Genomic DNA, 23,853 nt, shown 5'->3' on the forward strand with positions numbered 1-23,853 from the left:
TTAAGGACCATGGTATCCCTGTTCTTAATTGGCCAGCAAACTCGCCTGACCTTAACCCCATAGATTTTCTATGTGGTATTGTGAAGAGGAAGATGTGATATGCTAGACCCAACAATGCAGAAGAGCTGAAGGCCACTATCAGAGCAACCTGGGCTCTCGTAACACCTGAGCAGTGCCACAGACTGATCGACTCCATGCCACGCCGCATTGCTGCAGTAATTCAGGCAAAAGGAGCCCCAACTAAGTATTGAGTGCTGTACATGCTCATACTTTTCAGCTGGCCAAGATTTCTAAAAATCCTTCCTTTGTATTGGTATTCAGCAATATTCTAATTTTCTGAGATAGTGAATTTGGGTTTTTTTTATTGGTTGTCAGTTATAATCATCACAATTAAAAGAAACATTTGAAATATATCAGTCTGTGTGTAATGAATGAATATAATATACAAGTTTCACTTTGTGAATGGAATTAGTGAAATAAATCAACGTTTTGATGATATTCTAATTATATGACCAGCACCTGTAATTATACTAATATTACAGCAAGAAAATATTCTGAAATAGGCAATGCTGTATAACAACTATTTTAAATATAGGTTCTTTGAAGAATATTTGATGCCACCACTTTTGTAGTTTTGCTTGAGTAACATTTCAGATGTAGGACTTCTGCTTGTAAGAGTGTTTCACCACTGTGGAATTGGTACTTTTACACAAGTAAAAGATCTGAATGTTGTTTTTCCACAGGTTATTATTAATGCTGTTGATTACATCCACTCGACTGCTATGGTATATTAAAAGGTTTGCTGTGAAAAAGGTTTATAAATGTCTGGACTCCATTACACACACGTAGCTTACAGTACAGAAGCAAAACCTGAGCTGATACAAAATACAGCAAAATCCACACACTGTTAGTGTAAATCCATTAAAAACCACAGGTGATCCCTGCAGCAAACAGAGAATAAGAAGAGAAAGTATAGCAATTTTTCTTTATTACAATTTTTGCCTGTTATTTTCAATCAGGTGAAGAAAAATACCCTTTTTGTTCAGTATAATAAAATATGTTAACTTTATTCTTTTTATGAAGAAAAACAATGACAAGAAAATTTAAAAAAAGTTTCTCTCTCCCTCTTTGTAAACCTGGAGAGCTGCTGCACTGCGTGGGAAGCAAATACAACGAAAATAATGTGAGGGAGTGGTAAAGAGGCTGGACAGGTGGGAGAAGGAGGAGACAGAGGACACTGACAAAAAAGATAAGGCCAGAGATGTACAAAAAATGAGCGTAGTAGGACAGGAGTGTGGTGACAGGGCAGCCAGAGGATTTGTTGTGGTGACTGGAACAGGTGCTGGTGGTCCCGAGTCAGGACAACTGACAGATTGTTCAGAGGTCGCTCTCTCCGTACAGGGCAGTAGAGAATGACATGTAGTCGAGGGCTCCGGGCACGGCATCAGGGCCGGTGTAGGGGGCCATGCGGGCGATGCAGTACTCAGCCTGGTCTGGAGGCAGCTCCCGATGCAGCTCATCAGCTAAAATGTAGTTCTATGAAAAATAAGAAAAACAAACTTACATTTTGTGATGTGATTTTTAAATGTTAGCACAGTTGTTGCAAATAGGCTATAGATTCTTTCTATATTATGATTTATTCTTTTACTTTGAGCTGCATTTGTGCACTGCTATGGGTCACCATCTAGTAGCTAACTTTGCTGTTTGGTGCTGAGCAGGCAGTGTACATCACGTATGGAACCGTTTATTTCACTGAAAATGAGGCTAAGAGTGAACAGAGAATGATGATATAAAGTGCCACAGATTTGAGGGGAACTGCAGAGTTGGTTGACAATTTTCTGTTGGTTTGTCACTATGACCCTTTCACATACAATTCATGTGATGAATATTCTGAAAAATATCAATTAAAAAATGTATAGCTCTTTGGTTCTTGTACTTTTCTTTTTACTTCATGTCTTTGCCTCTGCTCTGCTACCATGAAAGTCTATCTTTCTGTCAAATGCATCTTTATCTAGAATGGGAATGCCTACTTTCCATCGCTGTTACTCCTCTTTGATGATGATACAACACAACACTGTACCTTATCGCCTGCTAGAACTTTGAAGGAGGCCATGACTTGGTCAGCAGTGTCTGTGTCGGCTGTCTCGCGGGACATGAAGTCGATAAAGGCCTGGAAGGTGACGATGCCCATCCTGTTGGGATCCACTACGCTCATGATGCGGGAGAACTCACTTTCACCCTAGAGGCAACAGAGAGGGACTGTGAGGCTCAGCCACTGTGGTGACAGTTCCCAACAACGCACTAAAGCAACACAGCCAATGACTGACATTCTGCATATGAAGATATAATTTGGCTGAAATTCTTTTGTTCTTTGCATAGTATGACAACATAATACAAGATTCCGATTATTTTGAGGTACTGTTTAGTGGAAATCTTCAATTTCCATCAGAAATTCTTATACATTTTTAAAAAGAACTCTTTGTAAAATTTGTCATAATAAGACATAGAATACACAAATTTCAAAATGATAAAACATTTTTGTCACATATATTTATTTCCATTTCTGGCTGCTCTCAAGAATCACACAGGATCATATTTTCATGCACATTGCTTTACCAGGTTGTAACCCATGGAGATAAGGCAGGTTTTGAAGTCTTCAGCATCCATGATTCCTGTTCTCTTCTACAAGGTCAGCGATGGACAAACAAAACCAGGAGGAGAGAAGGACAGAGGAGGAGGAGCAAGAGATGAACAAAGAGTAGATTTTTAGAAGGAAAGCAGCAACAATCCACAAAGTGGATGTTGCAAGATGCAGGAAATCACAGTGGAAATTTAGAGAGGAGGGATATGCAGTAAAGGTGGGAACAGAGGGAGAACAGGGGGAAGGACAGAAATACAAGGGGAAAAGGTGCAAAAGGAAAAAAAAAACAAAACAGTTAAACCTCTCACTGTGGGGTTGTGGCTACGTTTAAGTACCTGTGCATTGTTGGCGATATCGAAGCCCAGGCTGATCAGGCAGGCCTTGAACTCCTCCGCGCCCAGAGTGCCGGAGTGGTCCTGGGGTGTGGGAGGCCAGTGCCAGGTGAGGCGTCGGGGCCACAGGCCATGCAGCAACACATACAGCGGTGTCAGTGACGGTGAGTGGATGGGGTAGGATGAGGATGAGGATGAGGAGGTAGGTGAGGTGGTGTTGGTGGAGGGAGGAGGGAGTGCACCATGCATGGGAGGAAAAGGAGGTGAGGGGGGTGAAGGGAGAGGGCCATGCACGAGAGGTAGAAAACAGAGAACACAGTGCATATTCATTAGGGTCTGGCAGGTGAACACACGGTGGCAGCACTGCTGCCATGCTGGGTGAAGGCATTCAGAGGCGTTAATGTGCAGTGTGGCAGGCAAATTACAGGGCCTTGTGCTGAGGTTATTCATATGGTCAAGGCACATGTACTTAACAACACAAAATATGCTCTTCTTAAGTGCAAAAACCTCTTTACCTTTTTGAACAGGCTAACAACAGGGTGAAATGCTTCAAAAACACTTTATACATTTCAGTCATATTCATTTTCATTCCTTTTTTGTGCATTTTTTTGCCACATCTAATGGTTATTTTCATTATCAATCATTTTCTTAATTTGTCAATTAATTTTTTGGCCTATAAAATGTCAGCAAGTAACAAAAATGTCCATTATAGTTTCCTAGAATCCAAGGCGACATCTTTAAATGTCTACTCACAAGTCCAAAAGCCAAATAGATTTAATTTATAAAAGACCAGGAAAACAAGAAAATAATCTAACTTGAGGAGCCGGAACTGGTGAATTTTTTTGCCAATTTGCTTGAAATTGATTGTCAAAGTAGTTATAATTTTGTTTCAATCATTCTGTTTATTATTTTAATTACTTATTTATTTCAAGACAACTTTACTTGGTAGCTACAGTCTAGAGAGACAAGGACAGAAAGAGGGGTATGACATGCAAAAGGGTCTCTCAGCTGGGAATCGAACCATGGGTGTGGTCATGTGGTATGCACCTGAACCATTCAGCCACTGGACCCCCCCCCAGAACCTTTCCACATTCTTAAACAGTATTCATTTTCCTATATATTAATATAATCAAGGCTGACTTTGTTCCCCAAGGCACAACTTCATGTCCACACTTGACTTCCTCTGAACTCATCCACCTCAGGTATTGATTAACATTACAGGCAGCTCTGGAGGAAGGTATGAACTAATGGTGGAATCTGCAGGACAGTTGGGGTGAGGAAAAGGGGGAGGGGAGGGAGCTAAATAAAAATTCATCCATAATTGTTGCTGTTTCTGGCACCTTGAGCTCCAGTGTAAACAATTTCTGGTAGCAGCAGGGAGATGAAGAGAGAAGGTTTTATAGTCTCTTACTTTCCACTCTACCTGCTGTGTCTTCAAGTTTTAAAGTCAGGCCGACATATTTACATTCCACAAAAAGTATTTAGCTGATGAGGCCGATTGAGAAGTGTAAGCCTGTTTCCAACCAAGCAGTAAGGTGAATATACACCCTGATGCATTTCACACACAAAGTGTATATTCTGCAAACTCTCTTCTCTGGTTAAATGTTTGTTAAAGGATTGCCATTAGCCACACCTCAGAGGCAGCACAACAGGACGTGAATGGACTCAAACCCAGAAACAGTTATATTCTCACCTTAACTTCTTTGCTTTGTTGAAACAGTCTAAATATACAGAGGACAAATTTGTGACTCTACACACCAGGAGTTGTTACAGTCATCGTTACAGGAGGAGACCTTCATATCAATTAAGCCCAACAGTTTGCACTTACCACTCACAAAGCTCACTGATAAAGCAGGAAGTTACTGCTCCCTTCTATAAATCTGCAATTTATTGTTTTTACACTTTGAGATATAACATGTCAGTTACTGAGCTTTAGAGGCAATGGTACATGAATGTCAAACACAACCAAGGTAGCTGTTTCCTCCCGTTTCCAGCCCTTATGCTAAGATAAGCTAACTGTCTGCAGGCTTTAGCCAATCTATTTAACAACAGATAAAAAGGCAATCAATGTTATCATCTAAGAAAGTGAATAAGCATATTTGACTGTAAATGAGCAGTGTAACGCCCACAATATTCCTCCTGTCTTGCTTCTTTGTGTGTGCACATTGACTCAATGTGAGTACTGACCCTGTCGAAGTGGTTGAAGGAAGCCCGGAATTCATTCAGCTGTTCCTGGCTGATGCCCTTGGCGTCTCGTGTCAAGATCTGGTTCTCGATTTCATTGATGGTGCGAGCGATGGTGGTGAGTAGCTGCTCCCAGCCCACGCGAATGTGCTGCAGAGGAAACAGACAACGGCAGAGGAAGCTTAGGAAGGGCTGAAGAGGATCAAGGGTTCAGAGGCATTGGTTTTAGCTGGGATTTAACTCCAGCTCAAACTGTGCTCCTAAATGATTTGTTGTTTGAATGTTTGTTTTATCCTACATGGAGGGCAAGAAGGATAGATTTTACTGCTCAGGGCAAGGCAGCTATGCCTGCTATGGCCTGAAAACAATGTGGATAAAATAATCATGGTAGCTAGGAAACATTCAGAAAGTTTGAAAACTGATTACACATAGTCTGGTATTGAGCTGTTCTTCTGCTCTGTCTCTGATGGCTGCCATACTCATTCTTCCTCTGTCAGAACAGTTAAATGATACAGATGGCAGTATTCTTCTGTACATTTTTTCAACAAATCACATGAAAAGATCTAAATCAATGTGTTAGTCTGACTTCTCTGCAGAACCTTGTCACTGGCTCTCAGCCTCAAGCCCATTTGTTCCTACTGAAGACGTAAAGCTTTAAAAAAATTGGTCACAAATATAAACTAATAAATAAACAAATTATGAATTTTCAGCCACTGATTAGCACACATTTGGTGATTTGATGAGTAATTACATCAGCTGGATGGTGCATGTCGAATTGATTAAAAATAAACAGCAGTGCCCGCAGTAATGAAGGACCATGTCGCCCAGAAGAACAGTGTCGTTCATTGATTCAATTCAATTCAGTTTTGGTGAGCAGCCATATGCCTCGACCGACTGGGGTGAGTAAACAGAGGAGAGTCAAAGGAAAAGCACCAAGGCACAACAAACAAACAAACAAACAAACAAACAAACACTGGGCAGGTTAATGTGGCTGCTCATCAGAAATGCACAGCTCCAGAGCAAAGGACGCCTGCTGAAAGGTTGATGACCACCACAGACATGAGGCCACCAAAAATATACAGTATGTAACACAAGCAGAAAAAAAAAAAAAAAAAAAAAAAAAAAAAAAAAAAAAAAAAAAGCACTTGTTTAAATAAATTGACAAATTTTAAAAGAAAACACTGAAGCAGTTTTTGTCTGTCTACCATAATCTTCATACAGCAGCTAATTCTAGATATACCAGTTTTTAGATGGGGCTGTTGTTGTGCAGAACATCTTTCATATTAATTATTTATGCCTGTAAAAATAATTCCTGGCAGGCAGGGGTTTATAGTTTTCCAGCACTTGCCTGATGAGCCAGAAGGTAAACTCCATACACTGGAGACTGGATGGTGTGGTGCCATGTCAGAAAGGTTCAGTATTATGGTTGTCTAAACAGACTGTACTGCCACCCATTGTTTTATACAGTGTAGCTAATCACAACCATCTGAAACCAAGGCATCGCACAACAAGTCAAAGTATTTGCAAGACCCAGCCAGGGGATGTCAAGAAGATCAGTGGCATTCGGGTTAGAAGTGAAATGATTGTTTGTGTAAATATTATTTGGACATTCATTGGCAGAAATGTCAGCAGGTGTTTTCTTTAGCGTGTGATTGTTATGTGTGTTCTCTAGGCTTTACCTCCATGGTGTAGTTGGTGTGCTTGTTGTCAAAGATGAGAGCTTCCTGAATGAGCTGGTGGTCTCCCTCCAGCTGGTCGATCTTTGGCTTGTAGTTGACGATGCTCTTCTCGTACTGGCGTAGGTGTGTCAGCTGGTCCTCCAGCGTGCCATGCATCTCGATGGAGATGCGGCCAATTTCCTGCACAGATACACACAGAGGACACAAACCCTTTAATAGGAATAATGAGTAACTAAGTGGAGGTCATAAGAATATACAAAAATGACCATAATTCAACATTTCTGACTGGCATTACAGTCACACATTTTACTTGGGTGTTTTACTTGTATGCTACATGGTACATTTAGCTGCAGCCTGCAAATCTTGCAGTGCTGCTTTTTCAGGAACTACATTATTACATGAGCAGCCTTTTATTCACACCAAGCATTTCATAAACCCAAACATATTTTGCTGGCCATATAAATGGCCACAAGAGGGAAACAAAATACTCAAACAATGGGGTCATGAAGTTTTACCACCTTTAATTTTAAAGTCTGTGCATGTGAGATTCTAAGTGATTACCTTCACCAGGCCAAACTCTACACAAAGATACACCGGCATTAGATAGACAAACTGAATTAAAACTGTACTGACAGACTCGCTGGGTTCATTCTGAACGGTGTCACGTGACTGACCTCCATCTTGTTCTGGATCCAGGGCCCAATGACGTTGGCCTGGTTGGCAAACTGTCTGCGCAAACGTTCATTGTTCTGCTGCCGGGCATGTTCCTCTATTAAAGCCTGGTCACGCTGAGGCACCAACTGCCTGACCTGAAGCATAAGAGTGATGGGAAACACAATGTGTTAACTCTCATTAAGGATCATTTGTCATAACTGGGAGAGCCCACATAGACCAGAATGTTCAGAGAGGCTCAAAAAGAAAGAGAGGTAAGCAAATTTTGGGATAATATTCTGAGACGCCATCTGTAAGGATTCAACATCTTAGAGAGGATGTAGGATGTCAGTTAAAAAATTAATTGGACAAAAAAGAAATCTGCTTATTTGCTTTCTGGTCAAGAGTTTACCACATTACCACTCCTGTCTATAAAGTAAAAATAAATCTACCACCACCAGCCTGCTAATGTAGTTTAGCACAAAAACTGTAAACATGGAAATAGCTAACCTTGCTCTGTCTGAAGCACTTAAGCATTTTAAAGTGTAGTTCTTTGCTCATGACTGATTTTATTACCTTGTCCCATTTGGTGTTAATCTCCTGCGGGTTGATGGTGGTGTAGGGGTTGGTGCCAGCCATATTCACATGATAGGTCTGCACAATCTTGGCAATCTCATTGTGGATGCCCAGGATGGCCAGGCGCTCTTTGTCTGCCTCTGGCAGCGTGGCTTTGAACTGCTCATGGGCGGTGCTTAATCCCTGAGACACAAAACACAAATACATAAAATCTTAGCTGTAAAAGACACCGCTAAGGCACATATGGTATTTTCATTCATTTATTGTCTCTTTTCTTCATAATACTAGTTTCGACACACATTTGCTTATTTATATTCACTTATATGAAACTGTAAACCTATGGTACTTTTCCTAAGCATCAATTTTAATCATTATAGTGGATTATAGTAACATCTGTATCTAACAGCTACATAAAAGTTAGTAATATCTTTCTTTCCATTGCTTTTTTTGCTTCACATCTGCCTTAAAGAAAAGGTTTGCCACTTTGGGAAATATATATTGGCTTTCTTCTTATTTTCTTCATAGTTGTGCATTAAATATGACATTGGCTGCAGCCATCAGCCGGATAGCTTATCTTAGCAAAGAGGCTGGAAATCAGGGAAACAGCTAGCCAGGCTCTGTTCAAAGGTAATAAAGTCTTCAGTCTTTAGCTAAGGGTTACATTTACAGTACTATACACATGTATTTCAATCTCGTATCATTCTCCATCAGAAAGAGAAGAAGTGTACAAATACTTGTCAAGCTATTGCTTTAATTTCACAGCAACAAACTCTGAAATGCATCATTCCACAGCTGTTTACTGTACATGCTGCGTGTTACTACTATCACAGATTCTAGTTCAGTAAAGCCTCCTCTGTTCTTCCCTGTGAGGCCTCGCTGCGCTCACCTGGATTTCTTCGATGGTGTGGACGATAAAGGTATCCTGCAGGTCCTCCATGGCGCCCTCCATCCAGTTGTTGAATGGAGCAGCTCTTTTGGCAAACTCAAGGTACAGCTGGTCGATGGTTTCAAGCAGCTTCTCAGTTCTCTGTTGGACATAAAACAAAGTTAGCAAACAAATCCATATGCACTTTACTGATCTTGCTGGTTCAAAGTCAAAATTTTACAAATGTTTCATTGTAGTCACCATCTTACGGAGAGCTGGGGTCTCTCTGGGATTTGGGAGATGTATTTTTACAAATAAAATCTTCAAACTTCATATGACTCTCAGACCAGTGGGAGCCCTGAAAATCACAGCCCCCCACTGTACAGGAGAACACTTTCATCTCTAATGTGAAATTAATTCTAACCAGCACCAAGAAAGACAAAGGGAATTTAAAAACAGGCAGATGGAAGTTAGAAATGTTCTCTTCAGTACCTTGTTTATTTTCAATTCTCTTAGTCCAGTGTCATTTTCTTAACCCATCTCACCTGCAAAGCCTCGCTGCGTTTCTGGGTCAGAGCTCCCAAAGCGTCCCACTGGTCACAGATCCGCTGGCAGCGAGCATTTACACTTGGGGAGTCATAGTAGTCCAGCTCACTGGTGCACAAACAGATGAGGGAACAAGAGATTAATGGCCAATATCTGCATCATAGCAGTTTAAACTTATAGTAATCATCATTCTTGGATGAGCTGTAATTGTTTCTTCATCTTGATTTTCTTTGGCTTTTTGTGGTGCAACTTTTGATGTTTATAATGAAAATTGATAGGAACAATAAGTAAAATGTATCTGAATCAACTGAATGAAGTCTCGCTGTGCAAACATGTAGTTTCCATTGCTGTTACTGCAAGAACAAACAGCCCTCATCTTGTTCTCCTTTACTTTAGCCTTCACTGATCCATAGACCATGGCAGCGCAGTCTTTTCACCGCCAACGACGGCCTTGTTTTGTCATCTCTTACTTTAACTCCTGTGCGATGGCTGCGATCTGCTCCACACGGTCCTGATGTGCAGCCAGGTCGCTCTCAAAGGCCTCGTGTTTCTTCAGCAGGGCTTTGATGTCCGACAGAGAGGCCGTCTCGTAGTCCCGCTTTTGCAGCATATCCTCCTTACCTGCAGGAGGCGACACCGAAAATATACCAGCAAAGCTAAGAAACAGTGATGTTTGTCTTAAAATAGAACTGTTGAAATAGCTTTTACTGTAAGTGATGTTTAAACAAAGCAAAGCCTAGTGTTAAAGATCTTTCTTAGATCTTTATGTTCAGACATTGAGCAATTTCTTCAGCTTCTTCCAAACCCTCAGCACCTTCAGTCCAGGCTTCATGGATAGCTGCTTTCTGGCGAAATTTCTCTGCCAGGTGGTCGAGTCTTTCCAGCCTGCGGATTTCATTGAGGAGCCACTCTTCATAGCCCTTCTCTGCTCCCTCTAGATTTCCCCATGCATTGTTAATGTCCTGTATGACACACATGAGAATACCTGAGAGTTTAGTGTTGCCATAAACAGAAGCAAAAATATACATACAAATAGCATCATATGTAAATCGGGCTATGAGTATAAACAGTGAAAATCTGTTCAGTTCTGTAAGTCAAACAAAAACAACTTTCCTGCTGGTGGTTTTTCTGGGCTCTCCTGCTCTACCTGTGTATGTGGTGAATTTTTGCCAGTAGACTCAGGACTGTCATAGGCGGACTGGGTTTGTGGATTTGGTGGATGGCTAAGATTTTTGTGTGTGAGTTTGTACTTTGATCATTTGCTCTGACCCACCGAGACCATCTTTCCCTCTGACGGCATGAATGCGGGCCTGTTGCTGAGCCTCAGTTTGGTCTGCAGGGTGTTGAAGTTGATCTCCAGCTGACACTTCTCCTGCACTTTGGGCGGCTTGTGGAGTCGGCGGTAATCTCTGAAGTCCTCCAGCTTCTGCTGCATGGCCTGCATGGTGTTCTCAGGCATGCGGTTCTCCAGCCAGGGAATAGTGCGGCGGATCCACTCCAGCAGCTGGGGTGTGCATGGTGGTGGTGTGTGGGCAAGTATGTGTGAGGTGAAGGGTGAGAATAAAAGGAAAGGGATGGAGGGGAATATGTTAAGGAAAAGAAGGATGTCAGAGCAGCAATGGAAATAAAAGAGAAATAGAGATTCAGGGTCGAGAAAGTGAATGTGGTTATGTGGATGCAGTTAATGTGCGAAATAAGAATAAAGGTTGAGACAACTGATTAGATAATGATTTGTTACAATCATCTTTAACTCTGACAACATTCTATATTCAGTTTAAAGGTCCATACTGGTATTTTTGCATGTTTTATCCCATGTATTACAAGTTGTATGTACTGTTATTTTCACTGCTGCTGAACATCTTCCTGAGCATGACCTAACCTTCTAGAACCAGCTGCGACCTTCAAACTAACACTCAACCTGACGTTTTGAAGCCGATTCCAATATTAATATTTAAGTGTATAATTGTAAGGCCATACTCAGGTCTTTATTTATAAGTACTTTACTCTTTTTTTATTATTATTATTATCTCTTTTCCTAATGCACATGCCCTTGCTTGTTGAGATGTACATACACATTGAGAGCCGATGTACCAGAGTCAAATTCCGGGTGTGTCCGACACACCTGGCCAATAAAGCGGATTCTGACACTGATATTTTTGTGATAAGCTGAGATAACAGTCCAGCTGATTTATCAGTCCAGCTCTTCTTCAAACTAGGCTTTCTATTAATTTCAGTTTCAGATGTCTGACCTTGCCACAGGTACTTGAATGCATCACTTAGAAGTATTCTCAAAATAAAGGCCTTCAAGCAAATGTAACGATAATTTTTATGACATGAAAATTAATTGACACAAATAACTGCTCATTACTAATTATTTTAAATGCAGATGATTTTTTTTTTGATTCATCAACTCTGGTCAGGAAAATACTGTAAAAAATACAATTTGTCACAGTCACAATTTTCTTAATCCTCACCTGGTTTTCAAATGTCTTGAGACAGAAAAAAAAGCAGCAAATTCTCAGATTTGAGAAACTAAAAACATAAAATATTTGGCATTTTTACCTTATAACTGACTACAATGTTTGAGATGACTACTTTTCTTTTGAACAACAAACTGTTTTTGCTCTATTGAGTGATTCTGAAGACATTTTTGATATTCTACTGAGAAACCAAATGCTGCCTGAGCTTAAAAAAATTGCCTCATCAATCTAAAAATGTATGCTTTACAAAAAAAACCCCCTGAGAAAACTATTTTGTTTTGTTTTAAATAAGCTAAAACAGGCAAAACCACGTGTACAGTCTTGTACAAAACTCCATTATGATACTTTTTTATGCTTGTCCCACAGCAACAGTGTTTTCCTGGCTGCCTGTTTATCTCAGTCGAGCAAGTTTGTGATCTCTAACACTGCACCTGTACTAAGCATAAACACCCTTGGGGGCTAGGAGGCCTGGGAGTGGCTCAAAAAGGAGAACGAGGACAGAAGAGGATAACAAAGGTGCAAGAGAATTAGAGGAAAATCGGGGTGTGCTCACATCACTAGCCAGCTTCTCATAGTCCTCCATCAGCTGCTCGTTCTCTTGGTTGACAGCCAGCACCTTGCAGATCCTGTTGGCTGCCGTCTCAGCCTGGATGACGAGGACGAGGAGAGAAACAGCGTGAGACACCCAGATGTAACTGAGAAGCTTTGGTTGTGTTCAGTCATCTATACTGTCTAATGCAGGTATATCTGGTGTGTGCTCCATGATGTTCAAGTAATATATTTGATTGATTTCTCCCATTTAGTCACATAGTTCCACCTACACAGGAACCCAGAGAGTTCCCAAATGACTCATGTTTGGTGATGAAGCAATAGATCAGCAATAATGCTGCAATAAAGTAAAAACAGCAGAGCTTACTGTATGTTGTCAGCTCTATAATTTTTCCTGGCGTGTGTGCTGCATTGTCAGTGTCCTCAAAATGTCCTAAGATTAACAATCTACTGTCTGTTTCCTGAGGGAAGGACTCTACAGAGCGATAGCAAGGACACATATTGTACCTGTTGTCAGGTGTAGGGGCACCTTTCTCTCTGAACATCAGCATACAGTGTGTTATTTTAGCCTCTCACAGAGGCTGTGATAAAAAAGCGAGGCTCCAGTGAAAATAAAAACAGCCCATTGGAGGTAAAAATGGACTCAACAGCACAATACTTCCTTAACATAGCCTGTCAGTCCACATCGCTGAACTAATAATGCATCGTTGGGTTCAAGGTGAGTAAATGTGATCAGGAAAGCTTATTCAAACAGGAGAAGAAGATTTATAGAGAAAATACAGGCAGAAATGAAAGTAACACGTGCAAAGTCTGGAAGATATGTGGTTGATTTTAGCTTAGAAACGAACCATAATCAATCAGACGTCAATCAGGTTGCATCAGTATTTTAGTGAGTGTTGACGCTAAAGTGCCTCAGATAATATCTGGATAAAGAAATCCATCTATGACTGTAATGAATTAGCCCAAACAACACCATTACTGATTTCCCTCTAAAACTCTTGACAAGAAAATGAACCGATTTATAGTAAAATGCTGTATAACCTTGCAGCATTGCCCTTCCAGAGAGTACAGACACGTACAGCAAGATAGACATGAATCTCATTTCATAGCTCAGAGCCAGGGATCCCACACAGGGGACTGCTTTCAGCCTCCGCTGTCAAAATATCATGGGGGAAACTTGGCTGGGTTAAGGACATGCTCTGCCACTAGGCGAGCTGCCTTAAAAGGAGAGCCAGGATGTGCAGGTCATGCTTCTGTGAACTGATGTTTGTTTGCTGAGCCTGTTTATTGAAAGTCGAGTCACGACTGAGCATATTTTTCTCTAAAAGATAAACACATGAAGATCTTGTAGGTATTTCTGAGTTCAATTCTGAGAATTGAACAGAAAAAGTTACATTAATAATTCTCATCTTTGTGAATGAAGTGAAAGGATCACTTCATGGACACTTTCTTTGTAAAGTCATGGCCACATCCAGCTAACAGTGTGGGTGTTTATGGGAAAATGTCTGCCCTGCAGGGTACAATCTGAGGTGTTAGACAGCCGAGGAGTAACCGTTCCTCTACCCTGTCCCTATGCGAAATCAATGCCATCACTGTAAAGCTGTGTACAGGCAGTGGTTTCCAGACTCCTGCACCTCAGCAGGTTCAATAGCTCCATTAAGAAGTGGATCGTAATAAAGATTTGAAGTGCAGGAGACTGTAGGTGTTGGATGCAATAAGTCTCTGCAGAGGTTCTGAGCTGATTGGGCACATCTTTGGTATAATGTATTCCACCAAGGGTGTAAAAATGTGGTGCTGGCAGAGCAGAACGGCTGTGCACTATATCAAGGATCATTATGCTGCTGAAAGATGGCAGGAGGGTTTGGTTTCCCAATAAAAAAAGTATAATATCAAAGCACTTTAAACCAAATAAAATAAACAATTCACCAGGTCTACTTAAAGAAAAGACACGAGCGATGTAAATACACTCAGTTTATTAAGAACGCCGAGCTACAGCTAAGGCAGCCCTATAGGTGACAACTATATAAACTCTATAATTAAGAGGTAATTAAGGTGTTTGATATTGTCCTTTTCGGAGTAGAGCAGGCTTGTGGTATCATAGTAATCGGTCAACAAAACAAATGTTGGAAAAGCTACACGGACTTGTCTGCCATTCTCTGCCAGCCACTCTGGCAGCTCTCTGTTCATTGTTTGTTTGGAGATTTTTTCCATTTCATTTCTCACCTTCTGCTTGCCTGAGAACGCGTGGTAGTAACACGACGCATAGGTCATGACGGCCTTCTCATCTGGCCTCAAGGTGCTAATGATATCTGCCCGAGGAAGAGAGGAAGGGGAGAGAGGACAGAGAAGAGAATAAAGCACAGGAGTAAAAGTGTGCAGAGACAAAAGGGCCAGCAAGGAGCGTAATCACAAGAGGAGGCAGCACTGTGGGCACAAGGCATCTCCAGTCTACCTCCAGTTTCTCTTCAAGCTGGTTTGTTTGCAGGGCGCGCTTAATTATTCCTAACAATAGCAGAATAAATTAGGCTTTAGAAAGTGGGAGGTGGTCAAAACCACTAAAATATGGAGGATTAAGGGAGTCACTTTTCTGTCACATCGATATTTGTGTTAGTAGGCAGTATAGTTGTTTTTGGTGGCCTGTTTTCATTTTAGTTTTAGTCTAGTCTTTGTGTGAAGCTGTCATTTTAGTTTTTATTAGTTTTAGTCAATTCAACTGATGACATTTTAGTCTAGTTTTGGTCAATGAAAATTGTATTTTAGTTTCTTTTTAGTAATGCAGTTCCATTTAACCCAGACAGTATAGTATAAGTACCTAGTAGTATAGATGAAACCAAACGTTTCTTTTAGTCAAACCCATTTCAAACAAAGTTGTCTTATTATATTATTGTTACCTTATAGACTCAATACATCCAATACACATTTTGTGGCCACATTTCTCCCCATCTTTTTCCACAACAAATTCCGTTTTCTTTTCCATTTCTATGTAATTAAAGTTTTTCCAAATGTCGTTTCTTCTTTTTCTCCCAATGACAAATCCCGGCTGGCCGGGCATCGATCCCTTTCTCTGTGTCAAACTTAACTTTGTTTGTTGTCGTCTTCTCAATAATGCCGCGAGTGGTGGTTAAGAAGTGACGTCGCCTGCGTCTGCGCAGTGCGACGCGTCTGATGCGCCCCTGAAGCGAGACACAGGAAACAAATACTGCAAAATAATAATAATAATAACACGACTAAACGAGACGAAATAACGTTATAATATTTCGTCTCGTTTTTTTATCGTCAACAATATTGCATTATATATTTATTATAGTCATCGTCACATGACCAGCATTTTCGTTGCGTCTCGTCTCGTTTTCGTCACGCGATAAAGGTTCGTTGACGACGATATTTAGTCAGAATTTTCGTTGACGAAAGCAACACTAGTAGGCAGAACGGTCTATTTCGGTGTATTTTGCAACTAAACTTGGTCCAACTTAGTGTAACAAAGCAGCTGTATCTCGTCCCACACCTCTCAGCTCTGTAATGTAATCCAGAGTCCAGCTGCAGTTTCAGTGAGACAGATCAAGGCCCTCAACTCTCTCCACTTATAAACACAAGACATTTTTGATCTGGCTTGTTTAAACACAGCTGAGGCGAAGCATCCTCTCTGCTGATGGACCTGGTGGATGAAGCTGGCTCTTATATAACTTGTGCTTTGTGATGCTCTGTTTCTCCCTGACTGTCTGAGATGGAGCACAGCGCCGAGCTCCTGCTGTGCTTCAAGGTAGCTGGCAACCTATGAGACAATCCTTCATTATTTAACAGAAAAATCTGATATGACACTTCCTTCTTGCAGAGAAACACGGGAACACACTCGCATATCTATTAAAACAACTCGACAGCTCGTTGCATGACTTTGAAGTGCTGATTTTAATTTCATTCCTCCACATCTAAACTGTCACTCTTGAGGCTGAACATAACCATCCATTTAAACAGGTGCATCTCCCACCACAACGGTGCACTTCAAGCTAATTTGTTTCCCTCCATGGCTTTCATCTCAGGCAATCATCATTTATCAGATAAACTTTGCTACACCTCCCACTCTGCTGAGCGTCTGTGCAAAGAACTGAATCCCTGATCAGGGGTGAATTTGTGAGCCTGCAGCGCTGCAACAGAGAGGCAGACTGGAGATATACTTGTGCTCACTGCCTCTAAAAACAGTGCTGTCCCATCATGCATTTGTTGGAGTGAACCATGCGGAAAATGAAGGAGAGTGACCCCTGGTGGGGGGGGCGTTGTGCACTGCTGAGAGAGAAGGGGCACTGTTTGGAGAAACATAAGAGAGGAGAGGAGTGAGGAAGAGGAGGTGGAGGAAGGAGACGCTGCATCCAGGATACCTTTTGAGCGCCTGAGAAGGCATGGTAGAAGCTAGAGACGTAGGTCATGATCGCCTTCTCGTCCGGGCGGGCAGTGCCCACAATGTCTGTGGGAAAGAGAGGAGGTCAGGGAGGGGATGGAGGATGAAGGGTGGAGGAGGGAGTAGAGGTTGTTAAACACAGCATAGATACATTAAGTAGAAACAGGAAGTGAAGCTGGGGCTCAGCTCTTCAAATAAACAATATCCAGAGTGTAAAGCAAAACACACTTTGTCACTGTCTGGATATGTTTAAAGGGGAAGATTGGATTTAAACTTTGTCTTCAACACAGAAACACAGAGGTTTAATGTCTCCCTTTGTATTCACAGTTGCACGTGTGAGCATTAAAGCCAAACGACTGGTAGTCTTACACAATACCAGTATGTTGGCCTGCTCCAAATTACAAACATACTGGGAAACTGTTGTGTAGGAAACGCAGAACATGCCAGGAACTGAGCTCAAATTTGATTCACAGAATGCGAGGACAGTGGAGAAATAATGTGGAGCTCCGCCCTTTTTCGCACACCTGGCTAACTGCTCTAAAAAGCAGACACAGCTGTTAAATTGCTGGTTTTGCTAAGTTACAAGAACTGGGTGGTGCTGATCACAACCACGTGCTGAACGGAGCTTTCATCACGTTCAGACTGTCTGAACAGCACGGTATATGTTGATCTTTGAAGGGGAAAACGTCTGCTATCCTCATCACCGTTTTCCTGTTTTTCCTCCCCGTCTGCTCACCTTCTGCGTCCAACATCTTGGGGATGTCCAGGTACTTCTCTGCCACGTCAAAGGCTGTGTTCAGGTTGGTCATGGGGTCATCCTATCAACGGACACAGAAGAACTTCAGCACCTTTACACTTAAAAATGTTATTGCAGTAACCCGGTTCTAAAGTGCTGCTAGTTTACAGTAGCACGGTCTCTTAACAGTTACCACCTGGAACGCAGACAAGGAAACATCTGTGCAACTACAGTGTGAAAGCACAGATGTTTCTTACAAAGCTACAAGTTACCACGGATGAAACCGTTTCTACATTGGCATAAATGTTTGCAACTAAAAACCTCCAACCACTGCCAAAATTAAGCCACTAAAAGTCTTTTAAACTAAAATGTAACTATTGCATCTGGTTTGTTCAAGCTTAACAATTCCCGTCTTCTTTCAGTTGCAGCCATATATTTTCTGTCTGGTTCAGGGTCTTAATGGCTTCTCTGTGTGTTTGTCTGTAAAGCTCTTATCAGACAACCTTAGCTCACCTTGCGCAGTTTTGCGTAGTCGATGAGCTCTGGACGGTGTCGATGAATGAGTGCACAGAAACCCAAACCATCTTTCCAGCTGGAACAGAGAAAAGGACAAACAATTGTGATCGTGATGCAACATGAAATGAGATGAGGAAAGAAAAAATAACTTGACTCTTTGATGGAGACCATTCCCCTCCATCCATCTCTCTAATCTGTTTCATATAACACAGCAGAAACTTCATATCAACCTAAATGGGGATGAGAGATTGTCTAGTCTAGCACATGGTCCAAGTCTCAGGTTACAGTCAAACCACAACTTACATTTTTTGATCCTTTGTTGTGATGAGAAGAATTTTTCTGACCCTTGGATTCTTTTTCTTTGTCTTAAAAGAAAAATAATTACAAGGCTGGAAGATTAGCGGTTCAATTCCTAGCTTGTCCAGTCCAGGTTTAAGTGTCCGTGAGTGAGACACTGAGCCCCCAGTTGCTCCCGGTGAATGTGGGAGCGCGAATGGGTGAATGGCCAAATAGCATGAAAGCACTTTAAGTGTGTTGTAATGCATAGAAAAGCGCTGTACAAGTATAAGACCATATAAGTTCTGTGCCTCTCTGGGAACTTTGGTGAAAAACTACCCATCAAATTATTTTCAGCAGCCAAGACTAAACTGGTAATCGCAGTCAGTTTGCTTTTGAGGACCAGATCCTGGATCCAGTTCAGAGAAAAGGACATTTCTGCTTGGTTACTTTTACAGTGAACAGACACTGAACTTCGGTGCTGGGTTGGTTTAATTTTCCAGACTACTTTTCTTGGCAAGTGGTCTCACTGTGACTTGCTGAAAGCAGGCTGCCTCATTGCAGTATGATGGGATGGTGCAGTGCAATCTCAATGTCAGTTTGGAAGAGTTGTGGAGGATTTACTGGTAACAAGTTAGTGAGAAATGTATTACTCGAAATCACAAATGCCAGTAATGTACAAGAGGGACTTTTACAAGGCTCCACTTGTACCTGAAGCAGCACAGTACTTGAATACTGTGCCTCTCATCTCCTGTTATCATCTCTCACAGAGAGAACACATCAAAGTCCTGGTCTCTGCTCTGTCCTCATCCTGCACCGGCATCATCAGGCCTTTCCCTTTACCTTCTCCTGACCTCGCCTCCACCTTTCTTCTTGCCTCAGCTTTCATCCACATCTGAGGACCACAGTGGCCTTTTTTCAATAAATCAACCCACATGGAGGGATCCATTGATGTGGATTCAGTACTACCTTTACCCACCTCATGGCAGAAACAGGACACTACAGTAAATATCCTCACATTTAGGTTCACTGCTTTTTGGATTTGATGAGTTGTCTGCATGAAAGAAATCTAAATGCTGATTACTTCCTGTGCTGCTCAGTTGGTTTATGTTTGTCTGTCTGCGTTCAGCTCTTCCCTGTTCACCGTCACCTGTTTGAGGCCACTGATGTCAACTGTGCTGTGTCAGGAACTATTTATGAAACGATATAGTTATGTGATCATGGTGCTCTAAAAATGCATTTATTCAACTCCTCCATGTCAGGAACTGCCAGGAACTCAGAGAAAGTAAAATAATGCAAATAGTGGGCGGGCTAAGTCAATTCTGCTTGGCTCATATTACAGAATAACTGGATTTATATTGACATTCACTGACATCAGCAAAATCTTCAGGTTTGTGGGATGATAAGTGAGCAAAAACCACTGTGACCTGTTTACTTTCAAGCTCTGGTTTAGATATAACTGGGTCTTGTAAAGTGAACCAAAGTGAACTTTTCCACTGTGGTTTAGACTAAAAACCACCGGCTGGGTGAAGCGATGGCCCCTGGTTATTCACATTCTTTGACCTAATGTTCCTGACGCCTTGTAGTTGCTTCCACAGCCTCGTGTTATTAACTGTAACTGCATCTCAGCATGTGAGTAAAATAACCTTTTGTATTTGTTTTTCCTTCCCAGGGGCTTACCTGATGTGAAAGTTTTGGATGTTGACATTCTTGTATGGTGCGGTCTTCCTCTGGCACCACAACAGGAGGCCTTCTTTGGCCGACGTCTCTGCAGTTGGGAAGGAGGGATCATTGTGAATCTGGAGTAACTCACACTTTTACTGTGAACGACTCATGACTAATCCCTGTTTGGTGGTGGATTAAGCAGAGGTGAAGTTAATGGGAAGCATGTGTGATCACTCAGATGTTTCATGCTATCTCGTTTCCAGTGAATACTGGGAAGTTTCTGGTATTGTGCTGTAACCAAGCAGTGAAAGCTAAATTCTGTAAAACAAACTTCACTGAAATCTAAAACTGAACAAACCAAGTCTGATCACTTCTGACATTTAAATTGGATTACACTGTAAGTGCATTATAAATGTTAACCGAGGAGAGGGTAAGCAATTTCACCTCCACAAGCAAAGAGCAGTTCCCCTTAACAGTTACATGCAAATGAACATGCATTAGGTCAAGTCTGTATCTGGTATCGTGCAGTTGTTTTGAAGCTCGGTGAGATGTGCGACAAATGTCTTAACGCTAAGACACTGGGTCAGTGAAAATAAGACAGTGAGTACACACACACACACACACACACACACACACACACACACTACCTTCCACAGAAATGTCTTGGATGGCAAAGCGGAGGATTATGGTCCAGATCATTCCCAGGGTCATCTTAGCGTTGCCATCTACGATCTCTGTAAGAAGGGCAAAGCAGTAACATTCACATTTTAGACCTTACATACTGGGCAGTCACATCTGGCAGACGCATGAAAGCTAACTGGTGATCTCCAGGGGAAAATCTCTGCAGACCTCTAGGCTAAAGCAGGGCTAAATCTGAACATTTCCAGTATTACAAATGATCAATACCAAGGAGTGCAAGAGTTAAAGAGATGATGTCCTGATGCACAATTATTGGCATTCAGCAGCCTTTGCAAAACACTGATGGGAAATAGAAAAACATATGAGATAGTGTAGTTAAGAAAAGGTTTCATGAGCCTTTGAGGTCAGAGACTCCATTTGACAAATAAAGATCAGATAAACTGTTGATTCACTTGCCAAAACTGCAGCTGCACGATTTTCCACATAAGCTCTGTTTCGCTGATAGTACTTGTAGAAAGAAACAAGAGCGAAACTGCTGTGAATGAGATCTGTAATGATTTAGTCATTTGAATCTGGGTGTTTAAGCTGCCAATCAGCTGCCTGCAGCTGAGGGCTGTGGATGAGCTGCCTGTGTCCTTTCTGTGCTGTTCATAATGAAAATCCCCTTCAACAGGTCGCCATGTTTTCCCGCCTTTCAGTAATCACGAGTTCGACGGCCGCTCAACAGTGACGGACAGTCTTGGACTGTGAGATGTCAGTCAGACGTCTGTACATGTAACACGGTGTGAAAGACGACGCTGGTTGAATTAGGAGGCAGAAAAAGTCGCGCTCAGTGCTTCAAGCTGACACATGCAGATACAGGCTGAGATTAGCTTTAATGAACATGACTGATCAGCCTAGGGAAGAAACACAAATCCTGTTAATTCCATTAGAAACTGCACCCCCACCCTCCGCCTACAGCAAACCCCCTGATGAGTCGCAAGGATCTGAGCCTTCAGCTAGTCCCAACCCAGCAGCGCAGTTAGCAGGGAGCTGCAGTGCCGTTGGAGGCGGAGGGGATTCCAGGCGGCTAATCTGTCTGGAATGCTGGTCTGGAGTAGGAGCTTTTCTACTGGCCTCTGCAAAAATCTCCATCTCATATCAAGTAATAATGTTTGCACAACATCTTCCAGTGCAGTGAATGAAGCAGAGCTGATCAGAACTGAATGGTCAATGCCCAACCTTTTTAAAGAGTAAACAGAAAAAGTTCACTCATGTCTCAGATGTGAATATTTACTGTTGTATCTTTAGTCATATAATAGAAAATTTGAATGTCTTTGGGGTTTAGACTGTTTCAATCCTGGATTGATCCCGAAAATCTTGTATTATTGATCTTAAAGGAGGGGGCGACAGCGGTGCAGTGGGTAGAGCAGTCGTCTACCAACAGAAAGGTTGAAGGTTCGAATCTCGGTGCCTGCAGTCCACGTGTCGAAGTGTGGAGGGGGGCCTGGATTACTTTGCTTAACCTGCAGAAAATGGCTGGATTATCTATGGAACAAATCAAAAAATCTCAATCAAATATTAAGTAGACAAGACTAGGGGGCATCTGAATCCCTGTTGTGAGTCTGTCCTGAGACGTTTGCTGTATCATTGTGCTGTCTTGTCATCTCCCTATTCTCTGCTCTATAAAAAGGCATGAACAAAAATCACTTTATTAAAAAAAAGATTCAAATGCACAAATTTGTTTACAAATCAATGCCAACTTTAGGTACCTCACAGTTTTTGATATACAGTCCAACAACCTACATACTGTATGACTAGAAACAGTGCTGAGTTTCAATATCCAACCAATTTCAGTAGTTCAGAAAATATTTCTTTAAAGAGGCTGATTTGTACTGGTAGAAACAAAAATTGCCACAAATTTTTTTCCCACTAGTTTTAAGAAAATAAGCCTTTTAAAGATTAATAAATGACTTTATCGTTAAAATTCTTGCAAGGTGGGGGTGTTGAGCTCCAGGGGGAGAATTACAAAACCCCATAGAGATTAAAAAGATGCCCAATGATTATTTTATTGATCGCTGAAGTGGGACTGTGCACCTGTCAGCTCGTTTTTAGTTGCAGCTCTGAATTTATTAGTAAAACTTTTCCTTACAAGAACTGTAAAGTCAAGGTAACTTTTATTTATGTCACAAATAAAACACACAAACACACTTTAACCAAAAAAAAACAGCTCTGGAAGAGCAACAGATGAGTGATCCCTCTTCTGAAAGAGAGAGTAGAAAGGGTAAACACTGGGGGTTTGATAGTTCAGAGGTTAAGCATATTAGAGTGTGTTGGGGTGGGACCTAAAGAACATGACCAATCCCTTGAGAGAGTCGGATCCCTGTGTGTTTAACCTGGATTTGACTCATTTATAAGAGCTCATATTCTTTAAAGGAGCATTCCACCAAAAATTCCAAAATAACATTTTCTCTGTTGTCGTTCCAGTACAGTGGGCGTAAACAGAGCGCACTGAAAACGACAGCTTTCATGAGGCCTATATTCAAATACTGTTGACAGTGAGGTTTGTGGAGAATCCAGAGTAACTAGGACATTGTTTCTGGAAAGACAAAAAGCTTTTGTATTTTTTAAATGCCATCATTTTCTTACATTTTTGTCCTCCTCTGCTTTTGTGGCAGCAGAAGAAATCTCAGTGCGATCGGAACTCAAAGCCAAAAATATCTGAATGGCTAAATGACACAAAGGGTGTGTGGAAAATACTATGTGACCTGACACTTTAAAAACCTCAAAATACTGTGAGATCACTTAGCGGACATGGTTTGTAATTTCGGCTTGTAACACATGCACAAATGCTCTCACTTCCAAAAAATGTGCTGTTGTGAAACCCAAGATAGAGAGAGAAAGAGACAAGAGTGCAGTGTTTACTCTACTAAAGACTTGTTTGCCCACCGATGGGAGGAGGATGGACATCCCAAAGTTATTTGTGCTAAACAATGAGCAGCCTCAGCCCCCGAGGGGATTGCTGATGCTAAGATCTACTCTCAGAAAATGCACTGCAAAGCACAACCTCTGTCGGAGCGCTGTGGAATAAGGATCTCATTAAACTGCACAGCAGTCAGCGACACTGCCATGGAAACGAGAGGGAA

At 41.6% G+C, this 23,853-nt stretch overlaps 1 protein-coding gene across 4 annotated transcripts in view; it reads right to left on the reverse strand.

Moving 5' to 3' along the window:
* Positions 1–979: 979 nt before the first annotated feature.
* Positions 980–23,853, reverse strand: part of actn1 (actinin, alpha 1) — a 48,609-nt gene continuing 25,735 nt past the window's right edge. The window contains exons 4-22 of one of the 4 annotated variants that reach the window (XM_020622921.1): positions 20,737–20,823; positions 20,105–20,192; positions 18,146–18,224; positions 17,633–17,714; positions 14,727–14,812; positions 12,508–12,600; positions 10,748–10,978; positions 10,289–10,436; positions 9,945–10,095; positions 9,474–9,582; positions 8,950–9,090; positions 8,064–8,246; positions 7,511–7,645; positions 6,837–7,016; positions 5,161–5,307; positions 2,977–3,057; positions 2,617–2,682; positions 2,081–2,239; positions 980–1,536 (exon numbers count right to left, since the gene is read on the reverse strand). In XM_020622921.1, coding sequence (XP_020478577.1) covers positions 1,378–1,536; positions 2,081–2,239; positions 2,617–2,682; positions 2,977–3,057; positions 5,161–5,307; positions 6,837–7,016; positions 7,511–7,645; positions 8,064–8,246; positions 8,950–9,090; positions 9,474–9,582; positions 9,945–10,095; positions 10,289–10,436; positions 10,748–10,978; positions 12,508–12,600; positions 14,727–14,812; positions 17,633–17,714; positions 18,146–18,224; positions 20,105–20,192; positions 20,737–20,823 — 2,405 coding nt within the window. In that variant the 3' untranslated portion in view covers positions 980–1,377. Of the gene's footprint in view, positions 1,537–2,080; positions 2,240–2,616; positions 2,683–2,976; positions 3,058–5,160; positions 5,308–6,836; positions 7,017–7,510; positions 7,646–8,063; positions 8,247–8,949; positions 9,091–9,473; positions 9,583–9,944; positions 10,096–10,288; positions 10,437–10,747; positions 10,979–12,507; positions 12,601–14,726; positions 14,813–16,876; positions 16,963–17,632; positions 17,715–18,145; positions 18,225–20,104; positions 20,193–20,736; positions 20,824–23,853 lie in introns of all 4 variants that reach the window. The other 3 variants (XM_020622920.1, XM_020622923.1, XM_020622922.1) reach the window with 3 other exon arrangements.

Source organism: Monopterus albus, unplaced genomic scaffold (assembly GCF_001952655.1).
Source record: "Monopterus albus unplaced genomic scaffold, M_albus_1.0 scaffold290.1, whole genome shotgun sequence".
NCBI lineage: Eukaryota > Metazoa > Chordata > Actinopteri > Synbranchiformes > Synbranchidae > Monopterus > Monopterus albus.